The sequence below is a fragment of the Balaenoptera borealis genome (assembly GCF_965194805.1).
Source record: "Balaenoptera borealis genome assembly, chromosome: 3".
In the NCBI taxonomy this organism is placed as follows: domain Eukaryota; kingdom Metazoa; phylum Chordata; class Mammalia; order Artiodactyla; family Balaenopteridae; genus Balaenoptera; species Balaenoptera borealis.
The window spans coordinates 36750436-36776085 of record NC_138866.1 but is presented as its reverse complement, the minus strand read 5'-3'; the positions used below and the strand labels follow the sequence as shown (position 1 = coordinate 36776085).

The 25650-nt window shown below is 42.4% G+C and overlaps 2 protein-coding genes across 4 annotated transcripts in view; one reads left to right on the top strand and one right to left on the bottom strand.

Moving 5' to 3' along the window:
* MTHFD1 (methylenetetrahydrofolate dehydrogenase, cyclohydrolase and formyltetrahydrofolate synthetase 1) overlaps window positions 1-25650 on the top strand; it is a 59719-nt gene that overhangs the window by 31864 nt on the left and 2205 nt on the right. For all 3 annotated transcript variants that reach the window (XM_082386482.1, XM_082386481.1, XM_082386480.1), the window contains 18 exons: window positions 1767-1894; window positions 2387-2484; window positions 2661-2834; window positions 3466-3602; window positions 5166-5212; window positions 5839-5946; window positions 6089-6163; window positions 8500-8602; window positions 10493-10569; window positions 11196-11336; window positions 12897-12965; window positions 13235-13346; window positions 13441-13580; window positions 15836-15877; window positions 18294-18394; window positions 19242-19419; window positions 21715-21822; window positions 22350-22502. In XM_082386482.1, the coding sequence (XP_082242608.1) occupies window positions 1767-1894; window positions 2387-2484; window positions 2661-2834; window positions 3466-3602; window positions 5166-5212; window positions 5839-5946; window positions 6089-6163; window positions 8500-8602; window positions 10493-10569; window positions 11196-11336; window positions 12897-12965; window positions 13235-13346; window positions 13441-13580; window positions 15836-15877; window positions 18294-18394; window positions 19242-19419; window positions 21715-21822; window positions 22350-22502 (1991 nt within the window). The remainder of the gene's footprint in view (window positions 1-1766; window positions 1895-2386; window positions 2485-2660; window positions 2835-3465; window positions 3603-5165; window positions 5213-5838; window positions 5947-6088; window positions 6164-8499; window positions 8603-10492; window positions 10570-11195; window positions 11337-12896; window positions 12966-13234; window positions 13347-13440; window positions 13581-15835; window positions 15878-18293; window positions 18395-19241; window positions 19420-21714; window positions 21823-22349; window positions 22503-25650) is intronic.
* Window positions 11343-25650, bottom strand: part of ZBTB25 (zinc finger and BTB domain containing 25) — a 62810-nt gene continuing 48502 nt past the window's right edge. Inside the window, exon 5 of the mRNA XM_082386626.1 lies at window positions 11343-12735. Coding sequence (XP_082242752.1) covers window positions 12724-12735 — 12 coding nt within the window. The 3' untranslated portion in view covers window positions 11343-12723. The remainder of the gene's footprint in view (window positions 12736-25650) is intronic.

Below are 25650 nucleotides of genomic sequence, written 5' to 3'. Positions count from 1 at the left end.
TTTCCTTTGCTGTGCAAAAGCTTTTAAGTTTCATTAGGTCCCATTTGTTTATTTTTGTTTTTATTTCCATTTCTCTAGGAGGTGGGTCAAAAAGGATCTTGCTGTGATTTATGTCATAGAGTGTTCTGCCTATGTTTTCTTCGAAGAGTTTTATAGTGTCTGGTCTTACATTTAGGTCTTTAATCCATTTTGAGTTTATTTTTGTGTATGGTGTTAGGGAGTGTTCTAATTTCATTTTTTTTACATGTATCTGTCCAGTTTTCCCAGCACCACTTATTGAAGAGGCTGTCTTTTCTCCATTGTATATTCTTGCCTCCTTTATCAAAAATAAGGTGACCATATGTGTGTGGGTTTATCTCTGGGCTTTCTATCCTGTTCCATTAATCTATATTTCTGGTTTTGTGCCAGTACCATACTGTCTTTTTTTTTTTTTTTATTACCATACTGTCTTGTTTACTGTAGCTTTGTAGTATAGTCTGAAGTCAGGGAAACTGATTCCTCCAGCTCCATTTTTCTTTCTCAAGATTGCTTTGGCTATTCGGGGTCTTTTGTGTTTCCATACAAATTGTGCAATTGTTTGTTCTAGTTCTGTAAAAAATGCCATTGGTAGTTTGATAGGGATTGCATTGAATCTGTAGGTTGCTTTGGGGAGTATAGTCATTTTCACAATGTTGATTCTTCTAATCCAAGGACATGGTATATCTCTCCATCTGTTTGTATCATCTTTAATTTCTTTTATCGGTGTCTTATAGTTTTCTGCATACAGGTTTTTTGTCTCCTTAGGTAGGTTTATTCCTAGGTATGTTATTCTTTTTGTTTCAGTGGTAAATGGGAGTGTTTCCTTAGTTTCTCTTTCAGATTTTTCATCATTACTGTACAGGAATGCAAGAGATTTCTGTGCATTAATTTTGTATCCTGCTACTTTACCAAATTCATTGACTAGCTCTAGTAGTTTTCTGGTAGCATCTTTAGGATTCTCTGTGTTTAATAGCATGTCATCTGCAAACAGTGACAGTTTTACTTCTTCTTTTTCAATTTGTATTCCTTTTATTTCTTTTTCTTCTCTGATTACTGTGGCTAAAACTTCCAAAACTATGTTGAATAATAGTGGTGAGAGTGGGCAACCTTGTCTTGTTCCTGATCTTACAGGGAATGGTTTCAGTTTTTCACCATTGAGAACAATGTTGGTTGTGGGTTTGTCACGTTTGGCCCTTATTATGTTGAGGTAAGTTCCCTCTATGCCTACTTTCTGGAGAGTTTTTATCATAAATGGGGAGCTTTTATCACATCCCACAGCTTTTTTTTTTTTTTTTCTCATTTATTTATTTATTTTTGGCTGTGTTGGGTCTTCGTTTCTTTGTGAGGGCTTTCTCTAGTTGCGGCGAGCGGGGGCCACTCTTCATCGCGGTGTGCGGGCCTCTCATTATCGTGGCCTCTCTTGTTGCGGAGCACAGGCTCCAGACGCGCAGGTTCAGTAGTTGTGGCTCACGGGCCTAGTTGCTCCGCGGCATGTGGGATCCTCCCAGACCAGGGCTCGAACCCATGTCCCCTGCGCCGGCGGGCAGATTCTCAACCACTGCGCCACCAGGGAAGCCCCCATCCCACAGCTTTTAAGTAAAGTAGGCACTTGAACCAGATGGGACTACACACCCTAAACTCGACTTAGTTTTTGGAACAAGCTGTTGTAATTGATCACATAACTTAGAAATAAACACCAGCATTGTTATTCTGAGACTGTACTTTGATTTTTTTACCTCTTTGACCAGATGATACAAAACCAAGTGGGAGGAAAATTGTGGGTGATGTGGCATACAAGGAGGCCAAGGAGAGGGCAAGCTTCATTACTCCTGTTCCTGGTGGTGTCGGGCCAATGACGGTGGCGATGCTAATGCAGGTAAGTGTGAATGGACGTTTCTGTAATAGTTCTACGAAACTGATAGAATTCCAGGTACTGCATTTCTCCCCAAGTAGAAATGTCATAGAACCTACTCAGAATCTAAGTAAGGATGTGAATATTTTGAAGAAAAAAGGAAATGAAAGTAGAGAGAAGTAGAATCAGTCGTATTAATAGAGGGAAGTAGGGGTAGCACGATTCTGATTTACTCTGGAATGTGATAACTTAAGGGGAAAAAAGTGCGAGCAGCCTGGCTTCACTCAGTATGTTTTGGTTTCTTGCCCTTTGTAACACACACCAGCTGGTGCGGGCGAGGCACGCAGCCCAGGGCATCCTGCTGCCTGTAGACTCCGGCCTCGAATTGAAGCATGTTAACAGGCGGATCCTGAAGCTGTTCATTTTGTGATTGAACTTGAGTGACCAGGACTAGGAACTGAGGTGGAGGTTAAAATCATCACGTCTTCTCAGTTCCATTTGTGTCATTTTGTTTAGAGCACGGTAGACAGTGCAAAGCGTTTCCTGGAGAAATTTAAGCCAGGGAAGTGGATCATTCAGTATAACAAACTTAACCTGAAGACACCCGTGCCAAGGTAATAAGAAGCTTTTGCTGTTTTTCACACTCTGTGGATGGTGGGGTTTTAGCTGATGGATACCATGGTTATGTGTATGCCCCCTCCGAACGTGGTTGAGGTGGGTCACTACTAGGACGGCATTGACTGAGTCCCGTGAATAAAGGTTGATACATATTTTCTATATTTCTCCTAAGTGACATTGATATATCACGGTCTTGCAAGCCAAAGCCCATTGGTAACCTGGCTCGAGAAATTGGTCTGAGCTCTGAAGAGGTAGAATTGTATGGTGAAACCAAGGCCAAAGTCCTGCTGTCAGTACTGGAACGCCTGAAGCACCAGCCCGACGGGAAATACGTGGTGGTGACCGGGTATGTTTTTTGTCCATTTGCCAATTGAATCTTAATATTAATCCTGATTATTATTACCAGGGGTTGCAGTTGCACTTAGCCATGTATATGTGGAGGTTCCTTTAATTTGGTTTTAGCATTTTCATATGTATTTTATCTAATTTGATCCTTACAGCGACCCTGTGAGGAAGAGTAGATAACTCTATAGAGGTGAGAAAATTTGTCAAGGTTATTCATCTAGTAGGTGGAAGAGTTTGAATCTTAAAACCTGATCTTCAGATGGAATTGCCTTTTTTTAACCCCAAATCATTAATTCTGTAGATCTGTTGAGCATTCATCTATTTTTTTGTTTGGCTGAGTTAAAAGCTAGTTTTTGAGACTAAATTGAGAAATTAAAAGTATAGCAGTGTCTCTTACAAGGTAGAGTATATTTGCCCCTAACTGTCAGAAGAGCTAAAATGCAGAAGTCTTTTTTAATTTAAAACTGGGGGAAGTTACAACTAAGACCCTTGGAAAAGATCCCTTTCATGTCTTTCATCTTTCTGGTTATTCAGATTAAGAGTCACTCTCTAAGATCAGAGCTGACTTAGTGATACACATGAATTTAATTTACATAAACGTAATTTTCCTATTTTCATCTTTCATCTTGAAGAATAACTCCAACACCCCTGGGAGAGGGGAAAAGCACAACCACGATTGGGCTGGTGCAGGGCCTCAGCGCCCACCTCCATCAGAACGTCTTCGCGTGTGTGCGACAGCCTTCTCAGGGCCCCACCTTCGGAATAAAAGGTATTAGTGAGACCAGACCTGGGTGGCCAGAGGGCGCCTGCACCTCCTTCAGTCCTCCTGGCCCACTTGGCCCATGAATGTGTGCGGGGTCTTCAGCTCATTTAGACACTAGGAACAGCTTCATCACATCCCGGAAAAGCATCATGGTGCTTTTGGTGAAGGCTTTCATTGGATCACCCCAACTCCTGCTGTCACTGTCTGACACTGCACAGGGATTCCCTGGGATGGGTAATATGTAGCCAGGGGTGCTTTTATATGACCGATAGTCGACTGTCATAGTAACAATAAAGGTAATCACAGCTGCTGATCACCATGCTGACTTTCTAGAGACAAAGACAAACCCTACAGATGTTTCACACTGAGGGAATAAGAAAAGCATATGCTTATTGAGTATAGGCTTTGTGCCAGGTTTTGTGCTAAGCAGTTTATGCCTATTACTTTATCTTCTAAGATGGTTAGTATTATCACCACTTACAATAGCAGCAACTGGGATTCAGAGGTAGCTTGAATTCAAGGCAGTGTCATCAAGTACCAGGGTGAGTCCCCATGTCTACTTCAAGCTCTAAGATAGTACCATCAACCCCGTGTTTCTTCTGATTAGATGAAAACACAACATCAGTAACTGTACTTCACCTTCAGTTTTTGATAGCTGCAGTACTGCAAACATGTTCATTTAATTAAAATTATTTTTATTAATTAAAATAGGTTCTCAGAGTTAGCTTCATCATTTGCTTGGCGATAGGGTATCACATATCCTGCTTGTTCTAACAATTACTACAAATGTTGACACGGGGTACGCCTTTGCCCTTCTTCAGCCTATTGTTTTGATATAAGTGCGTTAACTTAGCTCTGCTTTTGAGCTTAATAACCCCCTTTTAATTCAGAATGAGCCTTTTCCCCCTTATTGAGCCCAATATGCTCCTTTCCCTCTTATCACAAATTGCCCCATTTTCATTGCGTGATCTCTGCCCCACAAAAAAACCCCACACAAAACCTCTACCTCAGATTGACATTTATCTCACTGTTAACCTGATATCCTGGACATTTTTAACTGGATTTTGGTTAGTAATCCAAATGGGCCAGCAAAAATCTAGCAGTTAAGCTGTTTTCTACCATATGTGTCCTATTTAGGAAGAATTGCAGTCTCTGTGTTTGTGTTGCTGTGTTTATTTTAAATATTCCTTTTTTAAAATGCCAGAATAGCATTTATGAGGGTAGGAAATTGAACAGGTTTGCCTTTATGTAACTGTAGGCTGGGTTTTTTTTTTAACAAATGTTAGGAATCAAGGGGAACCTGTTTCTAAAGATAATGAGTAGGTATGTTATGTGTTTATGGTTTTGTCAGTTAGATTCAGATTTCAGTTGAGAGACTTCAGAGTGAACAAGATCAAGCAGTTTAGTTTGGTCAAGGAAATTAGAAAGCACTTGATCAAATCTGTCCAAATGGTTGTAAAAAGTAAATAATATACGGAGCAGTTACAAAACCCGATTTGCTTTCATCTGATTTGCAAGTTGTGGTGAAACATGCTTAACGTGAGTCTTCAACCTTGACCTGTCCTCCAGGTGGTGCTGCAGGCGGCGGCTACTCACAGGTCATTCCTATGGAAGAGGTAATGTGGTCTGGGATTTGGTTGAATCAGACCTTTTATTATAGTTTTTCCTTCCTGGGATTAAAGTTTATTGTAGAGATCTTAGTAGGCAAATGACCTGTTTGCTCAACAGAAGCAGTGCTTCAGAGAAAAACATCTTAATTTGCCAACTTTTAAACAGCTTACTTTTTTGACGTGACAAAGACTTCAAAGCCTGGCTTGCAGTGAAAATAATAAGCAAGTGATTAAATGAAGCATGAGATAGGGAAGAACAAACATGAAGTGAATTCAAAGTAATACCACAGAAGTGGGAGCAGCGTATAGGCATGGAGTTGGGTCGCTCCAGTGTACTTCTTGCTCACTGTTCAAAGGACGTGAGTGTGTTCTTACTAATCCAGTGTTGCTGTTGCTCCCAGGGGTGCGGCGTTTATGGTTATTGGCCATGTCTCTTAGGGAAAATCAGTGTTCCTTCCGAGGACAGATAGTAATTTGTTTTCAAGAGATAGCTGTGTTGGTGTTTGTCCACTAGCTGTGCTGCCATCAGTTTTCCATTGGCTTTAACATAGGGATTGGTTTGGTTGCAATAGAAGGAATGTGAAAAGATGCAGAGAAGTTGGAAGACTGATGTGGCTTCTACCCTTTTGTAGTTTAATCTCCACCTCACTGGTGACATCCATGCCATCACTGCGGCTAATAACCTTGTGGCTGCGGCCATCGATGCCCGGATGTTCCACGAACAGACCCAGACAGACAAGGTGGGCTGCTGAGACCCCCACGGGCACTTTCGAAAGGTTTGAAGCACTCGAATTAATGTTGGACCCTTGGGTACCAATAATGCAGGTAGCAAGGCAGTGGCGTTCCTCTCTCTTAAAAGCCCTCTTCCTCCTTTTCTCTAAGGCCCTCTTTAATCGTTTGGTACCATCAGTAAATGGAGTGAGAAAGTTCTCTGATATCCAGATCCGGAGGTTACAGGTAAGCTTTTCCCTTGTTCATTTTTGATATTGTGTGAAATTAGGTGATTGATAAGGAGGTTATAATCTCCTTAGAGTAGCCGATTTTGGACAAGTTCGTCCATAACCATAGTCATAAGGTTATGATATACATAAAGATGGGTGGCAGAGGTTGTTTCTCACTTATCTTTGAATTTTTAGTGGTTAGTCCCAGAATCAATAGAGCACTGATGACCTGCTCTCAGCTAAGAAGAATGACACTTCTTTCTAGCATGGATATAGGAGTCAGGATGCCGGCATGGCAGCATAGCAGCTTCTGGAGTTTGAATACCTGCTCTTTGCAGCATCAGGGCCTTAAGCAAGAGGGGTTACTTCTGTATTTTATTTGAACTTCTATTACAAATACGTAGTTATTAAACATACACTGTACCATATGACCCAGAAATTCTACTCCTAGGTATTTACTCAAAAGAAATGCAGACTTGTATTCATATAGAAACAAAATCTACAAACAACCCAAATATCCTTCAGTAATAAATGGATAAACAAACTGATACATCCATACAGTAAAAAGGAATGAACTGTTGATACACACAACAACTTGAATGAATCTCAGAGGCATTATGTTGCTTGAAAGAAGCTAGCCGCAAATGGTTGCATACTGTATGCTTCCATTTATATGACATTCTCAAAAGACAAAGCTATAGTGATGGAAAATAGATCAGTGGGTGCCAGGAGTTATGGGTCGGGGAAGGGTGTGGCTATAAAGGGGTAGCACAAGGGAATTTTCAAAATAAAATTCAAAATATATTCTTGTGTTACTTTTACATATGAAAGAAAGGTCATATATCTGTAAATATTCTTTAGACTGCCTGACACGTATAAGCATTCAGTAAATGGTATGTGCTAACCTTGTTATCAATAGTAGTTACACTCACCTTATTTTTAATTTTTTGAAACTTTATATTTTAATGCTGTAAGAATAGTACACAAGCTCCAGATGCAGTAATGATTTACATTTTGCCCTACTTGCTTTACAGTTCTGTCACTATTTATATATATGCATTTTTCTCTGGACTTGAGAAAAAGTGACTTTTACACAGTTTGATATTTTTTAGCTTCTCTTTTTCTCACACCCCACAAAAAATCCTTGCATAAGGTAAGTCAGCTATTACCTTGTTATGTAAAAGAATTGTGTTCTGCAAGGCAGCAAGTACTGTAGAAGAGCAGGCAACTTCTAATCTTACCTTTGCTGATGGAACTTTCTGTCAGGTGTGAGGAGGGGCTGGACTCAATGTTTAAATGATCCTTTAAAGAGCTCTAGGATTTGAGATCAAGGGACTTGTCCATGGCCACAGCACCCCTCACCAGGTTGGAACTAGAACGTCAGTCTTCTGTTTCCTGGTCCCCAGGCATCCTCTCTTGTGCTGTGTTATCACAGTCTACCCACCAGGTACTCAGTCAAGAAGGGTTGTCAACAGGAAATTCTCAGCTTAGTGACTGAGGGTTTTGCTGACTTCTGTAAACAATGTCATGTTCCAGGCTTGTGACGCTATTTGACAAGCCAGTGAGCACCAGCTCTGAAAACACACCTGAGGTTTTAAAACAAAGTCCTTATAGCACAGGAAGGGAACTATGGGAAGAGTAGGGTTTGCTGGGGCCACTCGGATCTACCATGAGTTAAGAGAAAAAGAGAGTACATTTTAAAGGCATTTTCCATTTCAGTATTTGACCATGGTACACATTGTAAATAAACAAATTTCCAAGTTCTGTGAGGAGGAAGAGACAAACCCTTCTTGTGCCTTTGGAATAGTAAGAAGACAGTGAAAGATAGTACTACTTAAAAAGCATGTACTGTGCTAGAGCAGTGTCTGTTCTTCTGCATTCAAAGGACTATTTATCCCTTTAAATATATTCAAAAGGTCAGCATATTAGTTTTTTAAAAAGCATTAAAAGTGATTTACATTGATTTTTATTGATCGATATTTGTTTTTGCCCTTCTAATTTTGCATTTGACTTGGGCTTCTCAACTGTTTGACTGAAAAAGCTTTTCCTTTCAATATGTTTGCATATGGTGAGTTAGGTACAACACTTTTTGGTCACTATGTTTACATAGGGCTTCAGTTTAGGGAAATGCCTCTGGTGCTCAGTGATAGGGACAAACATGTTAATAATACCTTTGTACATGTGTGAATGGGAAATAAAGATTTAGCCAAAGGGATCATAGTTTTCCCTTCTGAATTTAACATGGTTTATATTTCCCCTATCTGGAGATAGGGATAAAAAAATTTTTTTTTAAATCTTATCTGCTTTTGTTTGGTTTGTCTTATTTTTGTTTTAATTTTCCTACCTCTTCAGAGACTAGGCATTGAAAAGACTGACCCTACCACACTGACAGATGAAGAGATAAACAGATTTGCAAGATTGGACATTGATCCAGAAACTATAACTTGGCAAAGAGGTACCAGAGCAGGGTGTACACCCCATTGGTTTGGTTATACTGCACGCCCCATGCCTTCCCTTAGAGCTGGTAAAATGGGAGGTCCATAGCTTGTGTGTAGGTATTTTCATGGTCAAGGCCTGACTAAGATGGCAACTCACTCGTTCTCCTGGCCACCTCCATCAATCTCTCCTTATTAGCTGTAATCAAACCTCCTTTTGTTCGGTTAGTTGGACATTTTGCTGGCTCTTCAGTGTTTGTTGGCGTGAGGAGGGTTTTAAGGAAGTTCATACATAAACCAAAAATAACATTTTGCAACTTTCATTTTATGCAGAAAGTTTTGGTGTCATTAAGTAGAGAAGTGATGTTTAATCACTTCTTAAATCTTGTTGCCCTTTATTCTTTGAATTCTTGTCTGGCATAAGTGACTTGATTTTTCTTGTAGGTCTGGAGCTTGCCTACTCACTTTTACGTCATTTTCTTAAACTCTCTTGTAACAAAGTAGGTAGCCTTCAGGGTTTAAACATTCAGCAAATTGGTGAGTGAGTTGCCTGGTTTCACTGCCAGATGTTACTTTTCTCTATGTCAACCAGCATGGCTTAGAGTTTTATTTTGTACCAACAGTGTATGCATCTAAACTCTGTCACTGCTGAGAAGAAATTTTCATCTAGATGCACAGAATGCAGCTAACAAGCAATTTATTGACTGTATTTGTGACTGTCATTGGCTCAGTAACTGTGCTAGCTAATGGCATTTTTAAGGCAACTCTCCTAATATCTAAAACCACACTGATATTTCTCTTCCTTTGCTTCAATAGCTTTAGACATATGGTATAATATTTTATGAGGAATAAGCTAAAGATCCATTTTGAAAATTTATTATCTCAATCATTTTTCCTTTGCTTTATATGTAATTCATGCTTTCTAAGAAAGTAGAAGCAGACAAGGGAAAACATGGATCATACCCATTGACTGGCTGTTTTATACACAGAAATTAGATGCAAGGAACTAGACACTATTTTTTTTAAAAAAATAAGGACAAACTCCAACAACTCATTACATCCTTCACTTACCAAATGGGGTAGTGTGTGTGTTTCTCCAAGTGCTGCACAAGACACTGCTTTTAGTGTTTAAATTATTACAGTCTTTAAGGAAAATAACTTGGCATGTTATCAAGTACCTTGAAAGTGCCTCTCCTCTTTGACCCACCCTAAAAGAGTGTGAAATGGTTTGCTGCTGTTGTTCATTTTGTGTTTTGTTGTTATTTTTGGTATGTCATACAAAAAACAAAATTGGGAATACACTAAAGTGTTCACCGTAGTTAGACCTAGGAGGTGGGATTAAGATTAGTTAGTAGGTTGATCTTTGCCATGTTTTCCAAGGGTATGCAATTGGAAAGATGTTCTGTCATCAGAATGGAAATTACTTCTTCTAAGTGTGCTAAAGGAAAGAGCAGGTCTGTTACCCAGCCTGCTTCAAAAGGCATTGCCTTTGCCCTGTGTTTATGGACCTTGTGTGTCTCAGGGTTATGTAAGATCAGTGAGTCATCCCACAGAACAACATAAACCTCTGCCTTTTGAAAAACTGGCCTGCTCTGTTTTTTGTGGAGTGTGGAATATGCTTTGAAACAGATTCCAGATTTCTAGTTAATTATTTGAATTCTCTAGGAAGAATAAACCAAGCCACTCTACAGTCTTGTCTTTAATTCCTGCACATTAATGGTATGCAAACATCATTTCTAAACTTGGACCCATATTCTAGCTTTACCATAAATTTTGAAATCAAATATTATAGTCATTAAGTTAGATTTGTTGCTTAAAATTCTGCTGGTTCCTTTGACTTTATGGTCCTTTTCCCTCTCTACTGTATCTGCTGTATTTTCCCTCTACTGTATCTTCCTTTTCTACCCTAGTGCTGGATACCAATGACAGATTCCTGAGGAAGATCACAATTGGACAGGCTCCGACGGAGAAGGGGCACACACGGACGGTAACTGCCTGTTCCTTTCTAAGTAAATTAGTTCATGGGCACTAGATCCTTGCTGCTTCTATCCTCCTCCATCCCCTCCTGATCAACTGATACTGCCAGGTGTTGTTCTGCCTTCTCCCTTGTAAAATGAGAGCGAGTAGGTGTGTGGTATTGAGCACTCCTGACAGCTTTTGCAGTAAATCCCATGTGTCACCTGTGTATTTTTCCCCCAGTATTTTTTCCTGGAGGTGGAGTGCCCCAAGTGAATATCCTTGTACATGAATTGATTAAAATTGCTTCTTTTTTGTGGCCATTTTGCAGTATGTCTGTTCGGTGTAAGAGCTTCTGAGTTAGTCCCTTGTATGTTAGGGAAACCATAATCACATGATTACAAGCTGCCGTCACAGGGATTGTTGGTCCTACTAGAACATTTATGTGTAAAAATCGACTACTCAAGGTCTTAGAATAATTAATTACAAATTTTTGCTGTTGGAAGGTTATTTTTCATTACGTTCTCTGTGTACTGTTCTTTTATTCTGTCCTTTTAAGCTATTTGTTTAAGCCTGGGATGCAAACAAGGATTACTTTTGCAATCCACGCTTCTGTTTAACACAGTTTTCCCTGATGCGTCTTTTCCCTGCCAACAGGCCCAGTTTGATATCTCCGTGGCCAGTGAAATCATGGCTGTCCTGGCTCTCACCAGTTCTCTAAAAGACATGAGAGAGAGACTGAGCAAAATGGTGGTGGCATCCAGCAAGAAAGGGGAGCCCATTAGTGCTGAAGATCTGGTGGGTACCCGGGCACTCCAGACTTGGCGATCCATCTGTGTCTGTTGTCCCCGCATGTCTCAGCAGTTACCACTAACAGAAACGGTGGCGTACTTAAGATGCTGCAATTAACTAATAAATTCATATGATCTTGCTACTTACTAGATAATTATGAAGTTTATAAAAAGTACTTCATAGTGAGTGATAGACGGTATGCTCCAATAATAGACCACAGGTGGTTTGAGCAATATCTTCAGCCTGTGAGTATTTCCAAGAGAGGGTGTCTGACTTCGGTTTCAGAGAGCATCAGGAGTCCAAGCGAGGCCCTTAGAGCTGAGCTTTGAGTCACCCCCAGCCCCTCCCCGCGACAGGCCTCCCTGCACAGAGGCCTCTCATCGTGAGGCTCGGCACCATATCCACGCTGGTGACCACACTGGGGACAGCTCGGCCAGTTCTTCTGATGGTCCTGCTATATTCATTGTCCACATCAGGATTATTTCTGAACTATCTACATGGTATTGTGGAGTTTGAAATGAGATCATCTTATAGATTACGTTTTTTGTTTTTTTTTTTTTGGCTGCGTTGGGTCTTCGTAGCTGTGCGCGGGCTTTCTCTAGTTGCGGCGCGCGGGGGCTACTCTTCATTGCAGTGTGCGGGCTTCTCATTGCGGTGGCTGCTCTTGTTGCGGAGCACGGGCTCTAGAGCGCAGGCTTCAGTAGTTGTGGCTCACGGGCTTAGTTGCTCTGCGACATGTGGGATCTTCCCGGACCAGGGATCGAACCCTTGTCCCCTGCATTGGCAGGCAGATTCCTAACCACTGCGCCACCAGGGAAGTCCCCTAGATTACTTTTTTAAAAGCCTGTTTGTGTTGACATACACACCAAAATGGTTGGCCTATGATTAGCGGTCTGTCAGATGAATCCAGAAAAGGGGGGAAATATTAATTTCCTGTTTTCACAGTTAATGTGTATAAGAAGAGAAATTGTTTTAAATTTTTACACCAAGGAACTTAGAAACTCATTAAAACTGAATATAAGTGGGATTCATAGCTTTATCTTACAGTGATACCAGTTTGTTCATCTGTGGTTGGATGGCTTAAAAAGAGGGACCTGATATATAAGAGTTGGTGTTGAACTCCTGGGTAAATTTTCAGTTTAAGGTACAGGAGACACATATTAAATCAGGTTTACAGCCATTTCTGCCCAGAGACCAAAGTTACCTATAATTCAGTACTCTTAGGAACTAGCATTTCCATACCGTAAATGAGTTTAAAATGGATTCTCCACATCGATCAGCAACAGAGCTTCAGCTTCACTGAGATGCTTGTTTCCAGGGTTATGTATTTTTCCAGAATTTACATATGGATGTCATTTTCATTCTCTCTTCTCCCTTAAGATAATTGGCAACTTTATTGTATATCCTGAAAAATAAATAAACAAATAAATGGGTGGTCTAGTTTAGGTAAAAGTACTCATTGGTCCAAGATGGCTAAAAAAGGAAGACCTAAGAATGTTGAATTTTGGCTTCAAAAGGTAGGTTTTTTGCTGGTGGGAATCAACCCTTCGTGCCTTTGTTTTGCAGGGAGTGAGCGGGGCATTGACAGTACTCATGAAGGACGCCATCAAGCCCAATCTCATGCAGACATTAGAGGTGAGCAGGGTGACTCCTGCCTTCCTGGATTGGTTGTAAAGCAGATTGTTCCTGGGGAGTCAGAGACCTTCTCTCCCTGGTCATCTCTTTCTTCCCATTCTTTCTCATAGTTGTGACTGGGACTTTACTGAAATCTAAAAGAGGCGGCTTCATACTTTCCCTTGGGAAGTCTTTTTCTTTTGGATTCCAGCTAATTTTGGTCCCCTTACCGAGTGGTCCCTTTTGGAGCAGGATGGGCAGCTTCGCTCATGATGTCTTGATTTCCACAGGGCACTCCAGTATTTGTTCATGCTGGGCCATTTGCCAACATCGCACACGGGAATTCCTCCATCATTGCAGACCGGATTGCACTCAAGCTTGTTGGTCCCGAAGGGTTTGTAGGTGAGTGCTTTTGCAAAATCAATGATAGACTGTTTTTTCTTTTAATATCAAGGGAGTTGGGATGGCATTTTTACAGTTGCTTTTCTCATGACAGTGACTGAAGCAGGATTCGGAGCAGACATTGGAATGGAAAAGTTCTTTAACATCAAATGCCGGTATTCTGGTCTCCGCCCGCATGTGGTGGTGCTTGTTGCCACTGTCAGGGCTCTGAAGATGCACGGAGGCGGCCCCACGGTGAGGAACAGGAGTTGGAAGAGTTTGATTCTCAGAAATGTTCTGAAGGCTAAAGGGAAACTGGATGACTTGTGCCACTTTCTTCATTAAGCTGCTCTTGTCCTCATGATTAATGGGTTGCCAGAAGCAGGGGATATTCAGATGGCTCTTGTGCTGGCCGCCTTATCACTCCTAGGCAGTACCAGCTCTTGGCATCTTAAGAGGGCCAAGGTTGTCTTCATGGCCTACCTTTCGGAGCAAAACACCTGATAATATCAAAACCCCTCCAAGGACATGTGCTTGGCTATATTTACAAAAAACTCCTTTATGTTCAGACTGTTCTTTTAAAATCTGAGTCCCTTTTCCCTCTAATGGTGATGCTGGCAGCCAGCCAACCAAACCATTTAGCTGAGATAGAGGTCAGCCCCTTATTGGGAGGGGGGTGCTGGGCAGGACGACTGACAGCTTGGAGTCGGGGGAGAAGGAGCTCCAGACTGCCTCCAGGTGATGGGGAGAAACAGGTGAGCGTGGTTTATCTTCAGCTCCAACCTGAACTTTGTGTTTTCCTGAATTCATACTGCTTAGAAATTGTACTTTTTGCTCTATTATTTTAACACCTTTTCTTCAGCACCTGCATATGAAGACATGGTGCTTGTTTTCAGAAATTAGTTGAAGAAGTATTAAATTCCTGTCCTCTGGGAGCTGGTCTAGTAACTTGATAAATAAGACCTCCCTCACCGAAGAAAATCCCTGTTTCTTAGTGTAGTGATCAGGGGTTTTCCTGTTACAGCAGTTCTCAAGAATGTTGGTCTCAGAACTTCCTTACGCTCTTAAAAATTATTAAGGGCCTAAAAGAGCTCTTTGTTCAGGTGAGTTATGTCTGGTGATATTTACTATATTAGAAATTAAATATTGACATAAATATTAACATAAATAACATTTTTTAAGTGAAAAGTGACTATATTTTCCAAAACAACATTTAGGCATTGTACGTTTTTCAGATCTCTTCAGTATCTGGCTTAATCGAAGACTGATGGATTCTCATCTTTGGCATTCGATCTGTTGTGATACCACATGTCCCATAATCTTTGGAAAAGTCCATTGTATACTCAGGAAATAATGAGAGTGAAAAGAGCCATAATGTCTTAGAATTATGGAAATAGTCTTGAACTCTTGGACCTCATGAAAGGATTAGGTCCCCGCTAAGGGGAGAGCCACTGCTGTCGCAACCCCAGCACACCTCTCCAGCCGTACTCGTCCCCGAGGCACTCCTAACCCAGGAAGCCCCTTTCTGCTAGGAGTGCAGGACAGACTCCCTTTTTCTTGCTGCTCATAACCAACATTTCTCTCTGTTGCACCCCCTCACTCACCCTCACGCCTTTGCACCTCCTCTCCTCCTGATCTCATGCCTGGAAAACACTGTGGGCGCGTAAGCTGGCAGCACTGAGGGGAGAGCTTTGCGCACAGCTCTGCCGGGACCCTCGCCTGCTGCTCCTGCTACCTGCTGGAGCCACGTGCGGCCCGGACCGTGGGCTCAGGTCCCTGCTTCCTGCCCCGCCTCTCCGAGGCCCCTTTGGAGTTGGAGCACCATGGTGTCTCTGAGGAAAGGGAGCAGAGCAAGCTGAAGGCCTCTTAATCACTGTCCATTGCCCAGTGGGGTCCCTGGAACTGGCGCCTTCACCCCTGTTGCACTTCCCTGTGGATGCGGCAGGGCTGACCCACCAGGTACCTCTGGAACAGTGAGCACCCATAGAGGGAGAAAAGCCTTGTGTGTTGTTTCCCTCTCGTTCATGTTGCTCACGTGCCCCATTCAGCTCCACAAAGGAGTGGGCTGGCTCTATGGACCAGCTCACGAACCCATCGCAGGGCATCTCAGACTTCACGGCAGATGTCTCAGGGTGGCTTTTGCAGGGCTCACGGCTGCCTTTTTCTCTACACTCAGCTTTACTTCCACCCCCACTGCTGTGTGCTTCACTCACTGGGGTTTTGCCCCTGCCAAGGACACATCCCTTCCCTCACCTGCCTTCATAGATTCATCCCTTCTCACCTCTTCAATTCAGGCCACGAAGCTCTCCCACTCTGCTCAAAGCAGTCATTTTTGTTCTGTGCTGTCGTATTGGTCATAGCTGTAAATCTGTAGGGCAGAAAACAACCTTCTACTGCTGTGTATCCCCCAAGCATGCAGCTTCTGGCCTTTAACACATGGCAAAGCACTGTTTGAAGCTGAACTCTAATTGTAAGTAGAAAATGCCTCTGACTTTGCTTCTTTTTTCCAGGTTACTGCTGGACTTCCTCTACCCAAGGCTTACATAGAGGAGGTAACTTCAGTCACTTCTAATTACTTGGCCTAGAAAGCACCACATTCTGAATCAGCATTTCTCAGCCTGGCCCATTTAGAAATGACTGGGCTGTTGCTATGACCCAAGGTTGCTCTTGGGAGCAGGGTGTGCTAACAGGTCTGCAGTGTGCTGAAGAGCTGTACTAAATGAAACAGGGAAGAAATGCCTCATAAAGCAATTGCCTGCATAGGATGTCAGTAGAACCACTCCCCTAGACCAGTGGTTGGTTCTCAACCAGAAGCAATTCCCCCCATCCCAACCCTCACCCCAGGACATTTCGCAATGTCTAGAGACATTTTTGATTGTTGCAACTTGAGGTGGGGAGTGCTACTGGCATTCAGTGGGTAGAGGCCAGGGATGCTACAATGCATAGGACACTCTCTCCACTATAAAGAAATATTCAGCCCAAAATGTCAGTAGTGCTGAGGTTGAGAAACCCTGCACTAATCTCATGGAAGTTTCCTTGTCTCCCCTGCATTAGCTCGTTGATTCTCAAATGACGTTCATATCAGAAGCAAGTAGGGGCCTTTTTTGAAATGCTTTTTCCTCTGCAGAGTTAAATCCATATTAAGGGGCCAAGATAGGGTCAGCATCCTGGTTATTTTTCTAGGCAGTTTTCATAAACTGATTTGGTTTATGGCATTAAGCAGGAGCTCAAGGAATTGTGAGCTCAAACCTTTTCATATTTATATCATTTACCATCGAAGAAACATCTCTAGCACCAGTTTGGGGTTATCATGTGAGAGATTAGGCCCCCGAATGAGATGGTAAGTTCAGCTGCTATCACTGTTGATTCAAGTTTTCTGCCTTTTTTGGAGGCTTTTAAATTGTCAGGCAGTACAGGGTCACTTTTCAGCCCCTAAATGAAGTAATTCAAAAGCAGCTAGCAAAGAATTGCTGGTGCCTTCAGTTTGCCTGTCTTCTGAGTTATGATTTGCCTTTTATGGTCATTTGTCTGATTCATGTGTAGGAGGGGAATTCACAGTTCTGGCCCTCCTGCCACCCCGCAGCCTTTCCTGCATCTAATTAGAGCAACTGCCCCTCACTGGCCCAGCTGGTGTCTTCATTTAAGAAATTCTACTTATTTAAAACTGTTCTCAATCAATCTTACATATTAATTGGTTTTCATGTGACTAGAGGTAAGGAATTAGCTGTGCTCTTTAGAATGTCAACTAAATTCTAATCTCAGTTTTCAGTTATTAAAGGGGGAAAAAGCATAAATCATGTTTATAATGATCTCAGTTGTTTTCTATATCTTACCTTTTTTCTGCTGTTTTATGGAATCCACAAACCAAGCGCTATTACTGCTGGGTTTTACTCACGATCTAGTGTACTTATTTTTATATAAGCCTATGATATTTTCATTTTTAAAATACTTAATGTATTTTAAGCTTATATAATAATATACCCTTTGTAAAAAAAAATTAAATAATACAAGAATATAATATATATATGATTTGAGTCCCCTGTTAACAGTTGGTGCGTATCTCTCAACATTTTTAAAAAATTCCATGAATATGCACATGTATTTTTGTATTTGTCCAAAAATGGGATTAATTAATCTCTTCATAGTTTTGCCGTTTCAGTACATCTTTGAGAGGTTCCATGCTAATACAGATTTTCGCACTTTTCATAACATGTACCTGATACATATTTATCGAGTGTGTATATCATGATTCACTGGCTCAATCCCCTACTGAAGGAGCTTTGTGTTGTTTGCAGTTTTCCCATGCTGCAAGCAGTGCTCCAGGAAGCATATTTTAAAATATTTTAAAATGTGTTTCCTTAATTACTTTCCTTTAAATTTCATAGTATTTGGTTCTTAAAAATGGTATTTATCTCATTTCTGACACAAGAAGGTTTATGGTTCTAACACAACATTGTAAAGCAACTATATACCAATAAAAATTAATTAAAAAAAAAAAAGGTTTATGGTTGAGATCATTTAAACCCGTGAAAGCATCACTGATGACTCCGTGTTTTCTGACAAATGCCACACACTATGTATGCTAGGCCCTGTCTTCTGATGGCAGGGTCTGTGCCATGCTGAACACAGTCGGTTTGTACTGCTGTACCATATGAGTACATACAATCTATAAAACAGGGGTCGTAAATATAATTTATTTAAAGGCAGCTGATTCCGTTCAAACAGCAAATAAGCTATTAAGATACAGCACGATGAGGGCAGATGCACCAGCAAATCTCACCCTTTCAGGGCAGCCAGGACAGGAGCACAGCTCACTCCAGGGCTGCAGGCTCCAGCATGTCTCTGTTGGCTTGTCCTGACAGTGAGCGGCTTCTGGGTCAAGGAGACAGTTTCTCTTTTAAGAAGAACCTGCAACTGTTTTCAGTTCTGCTCTCTGACCTCACAGACCTTCCACTGTTGTTTCTGCAGAACCTGGAGCTGGTTGAAAAAGGCTTCAGTAACTTGAAGAAACAAATTGAAAATGCCAGGATGTTTGGAGTTCCAGTGGTAGTGGCCGTGAATGCCTTCAAGTACGTATAAAGTGTAATAGTCGAGGGGGAGTGTGGAAAACGGCCAGCAAACATCTCCTGGTGCTGATTGTGCAGCCCAGCTTTCACCTTTGTTCTCTTCTTCAGTTACTGCTATTGGTTATTAAGCCTGTGCTTTGGGAGCTGTTGATGAGAGCCTGCCATATGACAGGCACCGCATATGTCACAGGGGACTCACTTGCTGAGGGTCCAGAGTCAGATTTGGCTCCTGTGGGTGCCCTTCTCCACCAGGTGAAGTGGGTAACACACAGGCCAGAAGTTAACTGTTCTTTTTGGTCTTTAAAGGCCTTTTGTGCTAAGAGAAGGTCATAGCCCTACACAGTTCTATTAGTTCACCAGGTCTGGTAGGATGTTGTCTTGACAATTTGTTAAACATATTGAGCTGGAAGTGTTCCTGTAAGAGAACTTGTGTGGGTTGTTTAGTTATCGTAATGCTGGTTTTGGTCTTGTTCTGATGGTCTAACCACAGCAAAATAGGAAGCAAAATTTTTGAAAAGCTAGTATTTATTGATTCCTTATGATGTGCCTAGAATGTTTTAAGTACTTTGCATGTATTTACCGTCTAAGCCTCATAACATCCCAATGAAATAAGTGCTATGATTATGCCCATTTTACCCATGTGGACACCAAGGCACATAAAGTTTAAGTAACTGGCTGAAAGTCACCCAGCTAGTAAATTGTGGAGCCAGGGTTCAAACCCAGGCAGTATTACTTGATTAGTGTCTGTTTATCAGTGGGTAATTCACATGGGTTTTAATGGCAAAAACATGACAGATTCTGTCCTCTCCAGCCATCATCAATGCTTTAACATGAAGCACTGCCTTTACAGGACAGATACGGAGGCTGAGCTGGACCTCATCACCCGCCTCGCCAAAGAACATGGGGCTTTTGATGCTGTGAAGTGCACTCACTGGGCAGAAGGGGGCAAGGGCGCCCTGGTGCTAGCTCAGGCCGTCCAGAGGGCAGCTCAGGCACCCAGCAGCTTCCAGCTCCTCTATGACCTCAAGGTGGGTTACCTGCTGTGTGCAAAAAATCCAAAAAGCACAATGCAGTTTCTGTGTGGCTGCTTCTGCTTAGAGCCTGTGTTTAGCAGCTTCAACCTATGGGTTTGATTCCCATGTAGGTGAGTTACACGACCACAGCCTGGACTCTCAACTCCAGACAGCTTTCTTATCAATGCACGTTGCTGCTTACTGGCAGAGGAGGGCGTCCAGGCAAGAACACCCCGGGAGGTTGGCTCACATCCTAACTTTGAAAAGGCTCACAGTACAGTCCCTTTGCTGGCAGGAGAGAGGGTTACATATAGAAGCAAGAGTCATAGCAAATTGGCAAGGGGCTACATCAAACTCAGAAACATTTTCCCCAATATAGGGGAAAGCAGTGTGGTCCAAAGTGCACTTCCTGGTACGGACGCTGCCTCAAGTTCAGAAAAGCACTCAGGTGCAAAACCAAAGCACCTTGGCAGGCTTCAGCATTCTTTCCATCACTGAGTAAATTATGGTACATCTGGCTCAGGCAGAAGCACTGCTTATTCTGGGATGCAGTAAAGATAGTTCACAAAAATGTTGTTATTATAGCGTTGTATTTTGTTTTCAGTTCTCTGTATTTCAGGATGTGATTAGACATTAAGTAGTATGCCCACAATAATTGGAAACTGTTAGGAACATGGGATGGATGTTGAAGCTAGTTCTGCTTGTATTATCTAGGCTGCTTTTTGGCTTGGTTTTTAGAAGATAATCATAAACTTTCAAAAATAGCCATAAAAAGGTAGACAGAAGAAACCCTATTACTCTTGAATTTTAACAGTCTCTTGTTTTCTTTGCCCCTTGCAGGTATAATACTCTTCTATCTTAGTTACAATTAATTAACATTCTCCTACTGACATGGACATTTTCCTGTTGAGCTTTAGTTTTATAGACTGGTTTGAAAACCTGTTCAACCAACCATCTTTTTAGGAAATGCCCTAAACACAAGTTTGCACACAAATACAAAGCATTTATAGGCACCCTTTCTAAGCCCCCATCCACAGTACCTGAATTAGGAAACCCAGTCCTTGAAGGCGAGCAGGAGGCCTGGAAGAAGTGGGGTAACGAGGACTTTATAACCCATTTCTACTTGGAACTTTTCTCTGTTCTGACAAACAGGAGGCTGCCACTTTTTGTCTTAAGCATCTGTTGGTCTTAAATCACTCCTCAACGAAAGTACTTTTGCTTCAGAAGTTCTGAATATGCCTTGGCATTTATAGAGCTCCAATTATAAGAGGCATATGAAAGTAGTTTCTATTGGATCTTTATAAAGCTGTAATTGAATAGACAATTATATTTATTTATATCCATTATACAAAGCCCGTTCATAAATGATCACTGTTTAGTTCAAAAGAAAATGTTTATTTTCATTATTTAAGATAATTATTTCTTTCGCAAAACAAAACTCAGTGTTCTCTTAGCCTTAGTTGCTAGGGAGCATAGAGTCTGATATTGCCTAATTTCAGTGATTTGCTCACCCAGGTTACCTGTGAGTAGCTGTCCTTCCCATTTCCGTCGGGTAGTTACTCCCCGTCCTGTTTGCTCTGAATCCTAGTGCCCTGAGCTAGGCTGCAGCAGCATTTAAGAGGCCAGGCCCCACTTCCGAAAGCTTTGCCCTGGAGGAAGCAGCCCTGGGCTTCCTTGTTAGACCTACAGGTCACTGGTTGGACCACTGGCCGCCCTCTGCTGCACTGTTTGCACAGGTGCCATGGAAAGCATTTCCTTTCCCACCACACCCATTGCATGTTGATTGTGTAAGTCACTAGGTTGTTTAAATATGTAGATGATCTTATTTTTATAACTATTTCTAAGTAACAGCGATTAACGATCGGTATGTTGTGTTAAAGATAGCATCTGCCTCTCCTGTACACACCAGGGGTTCTGTGAATGGATATCAGTTGCCTTAGTTCATAAACAGTATCCCAGGTCTGCTTTGACAGGAGACTGATCTTTGTTATTGGAGCATTATTTTTTATTTATGAAGAAATAGTTATTCTTGAGTAGTGAGCAGTATTGTTTATGATAGTGAGGTCTTAAATACACACACACACACAGTAATTTTACACCTGTGGGACATTTTCCACGTATAAAATCTGGGGCTTGGTAGTAAAAAAAAGTTCTAATCCAATAAACCTCAAACTATTTGCCTATTTGTGTATGTGTATAAAAACATCTCTGGCCCTTTTGGGGACTCTGACCTGGAACATGGCCGTAAGTAAAGGTTCGTGTCCTCATGGGTGTCTAGTCATGGTCTCCCCTCTCTTTCCTGTCTGTTAGCTCCCAGTTGAGGATAAAATCAGGATCATTGCACAGAAGATCTATGGGGCGGATGACATTGAATTGCTCCCCGAAGCACAGCACAAAGCTGAAGTCTACACAAAGCAGGTAGATGTTTGGTTGGTTCTTTCAGCTCTTTATCCAGCAGGCCTTGGGGTCAGAATACCTGCATTCTTCCAGCCCACCAGGCATTGTTTCCCTCCTCTGGGCGGCAGCCTTCTCCCCTCTTAAATACTGAGCGTGGATTAGGTGGTCCGGCCCCGAGTTCTTTATCTACCCAGAGGTGGTATGTGAGTGTGGGAAAGCCATGAGGAAATATGGGGTGTCTTTATTGAGAGCCTTTAGTCGTACCTTCATGTCTGCTCCAAGCTATCATTTTTAATTGGTTATGTAAATGAAAGTGAAATCACTTGTGGGATATGGTTGTGAGTGCTTACCTCCTTCACCCAACAAAGGTTTTTTTTTTTTTAATCAATAATAACTAAGCTGGAGGAGGGCAGTGATGTAGAGATGTATGTAAAGGGAGTTGGATGTTTCAAATAAATTGCAGAAGCCACATCAGCACAGTGCCCGGATGTTCTTCGTTGCATTGCCAGCCTTTCATTTGTCCCACTTCTGTTCCTGTCTTTCCCCAGGGCTTTGGGACTCTGCCCATCTGCATGGCCAAGACACACTTGTCCTTGTCTCACAACCCAGAGCAAAAAGGCGTGCCCACTGGCTTTGTCCTCCCCATTCGCGACATCCGCGCCAGCGTTGGGGCTGGCTTTCTGTACCCCCTGGTGGGAACGGTGAGTGAGTGCTGCAAGCAGAGAGCGCTGCTTGCTCACCCGTGCTTCTTAAATTGATTACTGAAGCCATCACACAAATGCCGAATTAGCAGAGTTCACTGCTGAGGAGAAAGCTGGAGTCGGGCCCGTTACGATGAATCGTCTTGCTATGGACCATCTTGGTCTCAGTTCAAGGATGATGCTATGACTGCTTGTACTGAATAATAATTCTGTTCCCAGCGGCAGTATGACCTTGACTGACTCCAGGATGGGCCTGACTCATAGGCTGTGGTGGTGCTTATATATAATCACAACTGACTTTTTTGGGCACCTTTCACAGACTGACTCGGTCCTCCCAACAGCCCCTTTGAGGCTCTGCACCTCCCAGGTCTTCTCGACAGGCCTGGAGCTTATGCCTGAAATTCAGGGAATGCATCATTTTTGAGTAAAGAATTTCCCCCTTAAAGTGTGAGTGAACCCTGTAGATATGAAAGGTGAGGGGGTTTATTTACACTTTGAGATGATTTAATTATCAAATCTTATCTTATCTTACAGATTTCATGCATGTTTAAGGAGGAAAATTGCTAATAGGGAGGTAGAGAAAAGCTTAAGGACATACTTGCAGTTTGGACTAACTTTGTCCCAGAGTCTGCATTGATCCTGTGCCCAGGTTCCCCCATAGATCCGCCCAGTATCCTACATCTGCAGATTGTTCTTACTGCAATACAGGATCGAAATAGTAAACTAAGCCAATACACAAGTAAAAGAAACCGATAAAGCTCCTTTTGGAGCTTCTTTCAGTATAGTAAGAAAGCAGTAGGAGGTGATATGATAGTTGAAAGTACGGAACATTAAAACTGAATCCAGGGCTTCCCTGGTGGCGCAGTGGTTGAGAATCTGCCTGCCAATGCAGGAGACACGGGTTCGAGCCCTGGTCTGGGAAGATCCCACATGCCGCGGAGCAACTGGGCCCGTGAGCCACAATTACTGAGCCTGCGCATCTGGAGCCTGTGCTTCGCAACAGGAGAGGCCGCGATAGTGAGAGGCCCGCGCACCGCGATGAAGAGTGGCCCCCACTTGCCACAACTAGAGAAAGTCCTCACACAGAAACGAAGACCCAAAACAGTCATAAATAAATAAATAAATAAATAAATTTAAAAAAAAAAAAACAAAACTGAATCCAGGGCTTCCCTGGTGGCGCAGTGGTTGAGAATCTGCCTGCCAATGCAGGGGACACGGGTTCGAGCCCTGGTCTGGGAAGATCCCACATGCCATGGAGCAACTAGGCCCGTGAGCCACACCTACTGAGCCTGCGCGTCTGGAGCCTGTGCTCCACAACAAGAGAGGCCGCGATAGTGAGAGGCCCGCGCACCGCGATGAAGAGTGGCCCCCACTTGCCGCAACTAGAGAGAAAAGCCCTCGCACAGAAAAGAAGACCCAACACAGCCATAAATAAATAAATAAATAAATAAATAAATAAAATTTTAAAAATATATATATACGTCACATTTAAAAAAAAAAAAAAAAACTGAATCCACTTTCACCCCTGCTGGTTTTGGCCTTGGGCAGGTTATTAAAGGTGTGAGCCCTGCTCTTGTCAGCTCTCTGTGGGGCAGCAGCATCACGTCACAGTGGTGGTCAGACAGGGCGTGTGCACCAGTGCCCCTCAGCCCCTCCCTCCAGAGGCAGGAGGTGTGCGTCGCTCTGCTCCGAGGTTCATCAGTGCCTGGGGTTTGTAGAAATTCCCTTTCAGTAGGAATGTTAAACCATTTACCCAGCACCTCGAATATTGTAGAACGTGTGTTGTTTCCGGAGAAATTGTCGGCACCTGACAGCTGAGGAGCAGTATTGTCGCTGCTTCTTTGATGTGTGGGTGCAGGGGGGTGGCTGTAGAGACGAAAGCAAAGCTGAAAGTGTCAGGCTGGGACTTTCTCATCCAGAACAGACTCTCACCTTAGAAGCCCACCTGGACCAAGACGTTTACGCACATAATCTAGACGCCTTAACAATTACTGTTCTTCAGGGTTTCTGATTGCTGTTGGGGCCTGAACAGGGTTCAGAGGACTTGAGCATTTTATGTACTAATTCAAGGTGTGGTGGCTTCTCTTTGGAGTTTTATATCTAAGTTCCTATATGTATGTACACATAATCTTTTCATTTAAAAACATTTTCTGATTATCAACATGACCAATGTTTAAGGGGAAAAAAGTCCTCTTTGGGAAAGAGTAGTACTGATAATCCTATTAATCGCTATTTTGGGGATTATCTTCAGAATTTTCTGCCAATGTGCACATGCGTGTCTACATCAGTGGGCACCTGTCCCTCATCTTTTTTTAATTAATTAATTAATTTATTTTTATTTTTGGCTGTGTTGGGTCTTCGTTTCTGTGCGAGGGCTTTCTCTAGTTGCGGCAAGCGGGGGCCACTCTTCATTGCGGTGCGCGGGCCTCTCACTATCGCGGCCTCTCTTGCTGCGGAGCACAGGCTCCAGACACTCAGGCTCAGTAGTTGTGGCTCATGGGCCTAGTTGCTCCGCGGCATGTGGGATCTTCCCAGACCAGGGCTCGAACCCGTGTCCCCTGCATTGGCAGGCAGATTCTCAACCACTGCGCCACCAGGGAAGCCCTGTCCTTCATCTTTATAGTGTCATCTTCAGGCTCTTACGCTAGGGTGGAGGACCAGTCCCTTCCTTTTTCCTCCTTGTCCCCATGCTCAGCAGTTGCTTATCTCTTATAGAATGTGAGAACAGAGACCGATGTCAGCTACCTGTAGTACGTTCTAGGAAGTATTGGTTGGCGCTCAGATGTCAGAATCAGGTTTTTTAAAGTATAAGTGTTTTGTGTTACGTAAGGTGACTCATCCTTTTCTATGACATTTTTATAGTTAAGTTGTAGAAGTTCCACTTAAACTCTTTTCCTGTCTAGATCTGATTTGAAACTTGTATGTATGTATTCATTATAAAGGACATTGTTACAGGTTAAAATTATACTGAGTTTTCCACTTACAAGCCTTACAGATTTATATCTAAGTAGATGTTTGTCAAAGCCAACTCTTTAGAAAAAGAAGCAGGTGTAAATAAAATCCATGAGCATTGCAAGTTCAGGTTTAGAAGGCCAAATTGGACCAGTTAGAACAGTGACTGTAAAACCATCTAGATTAGGTACAGAAA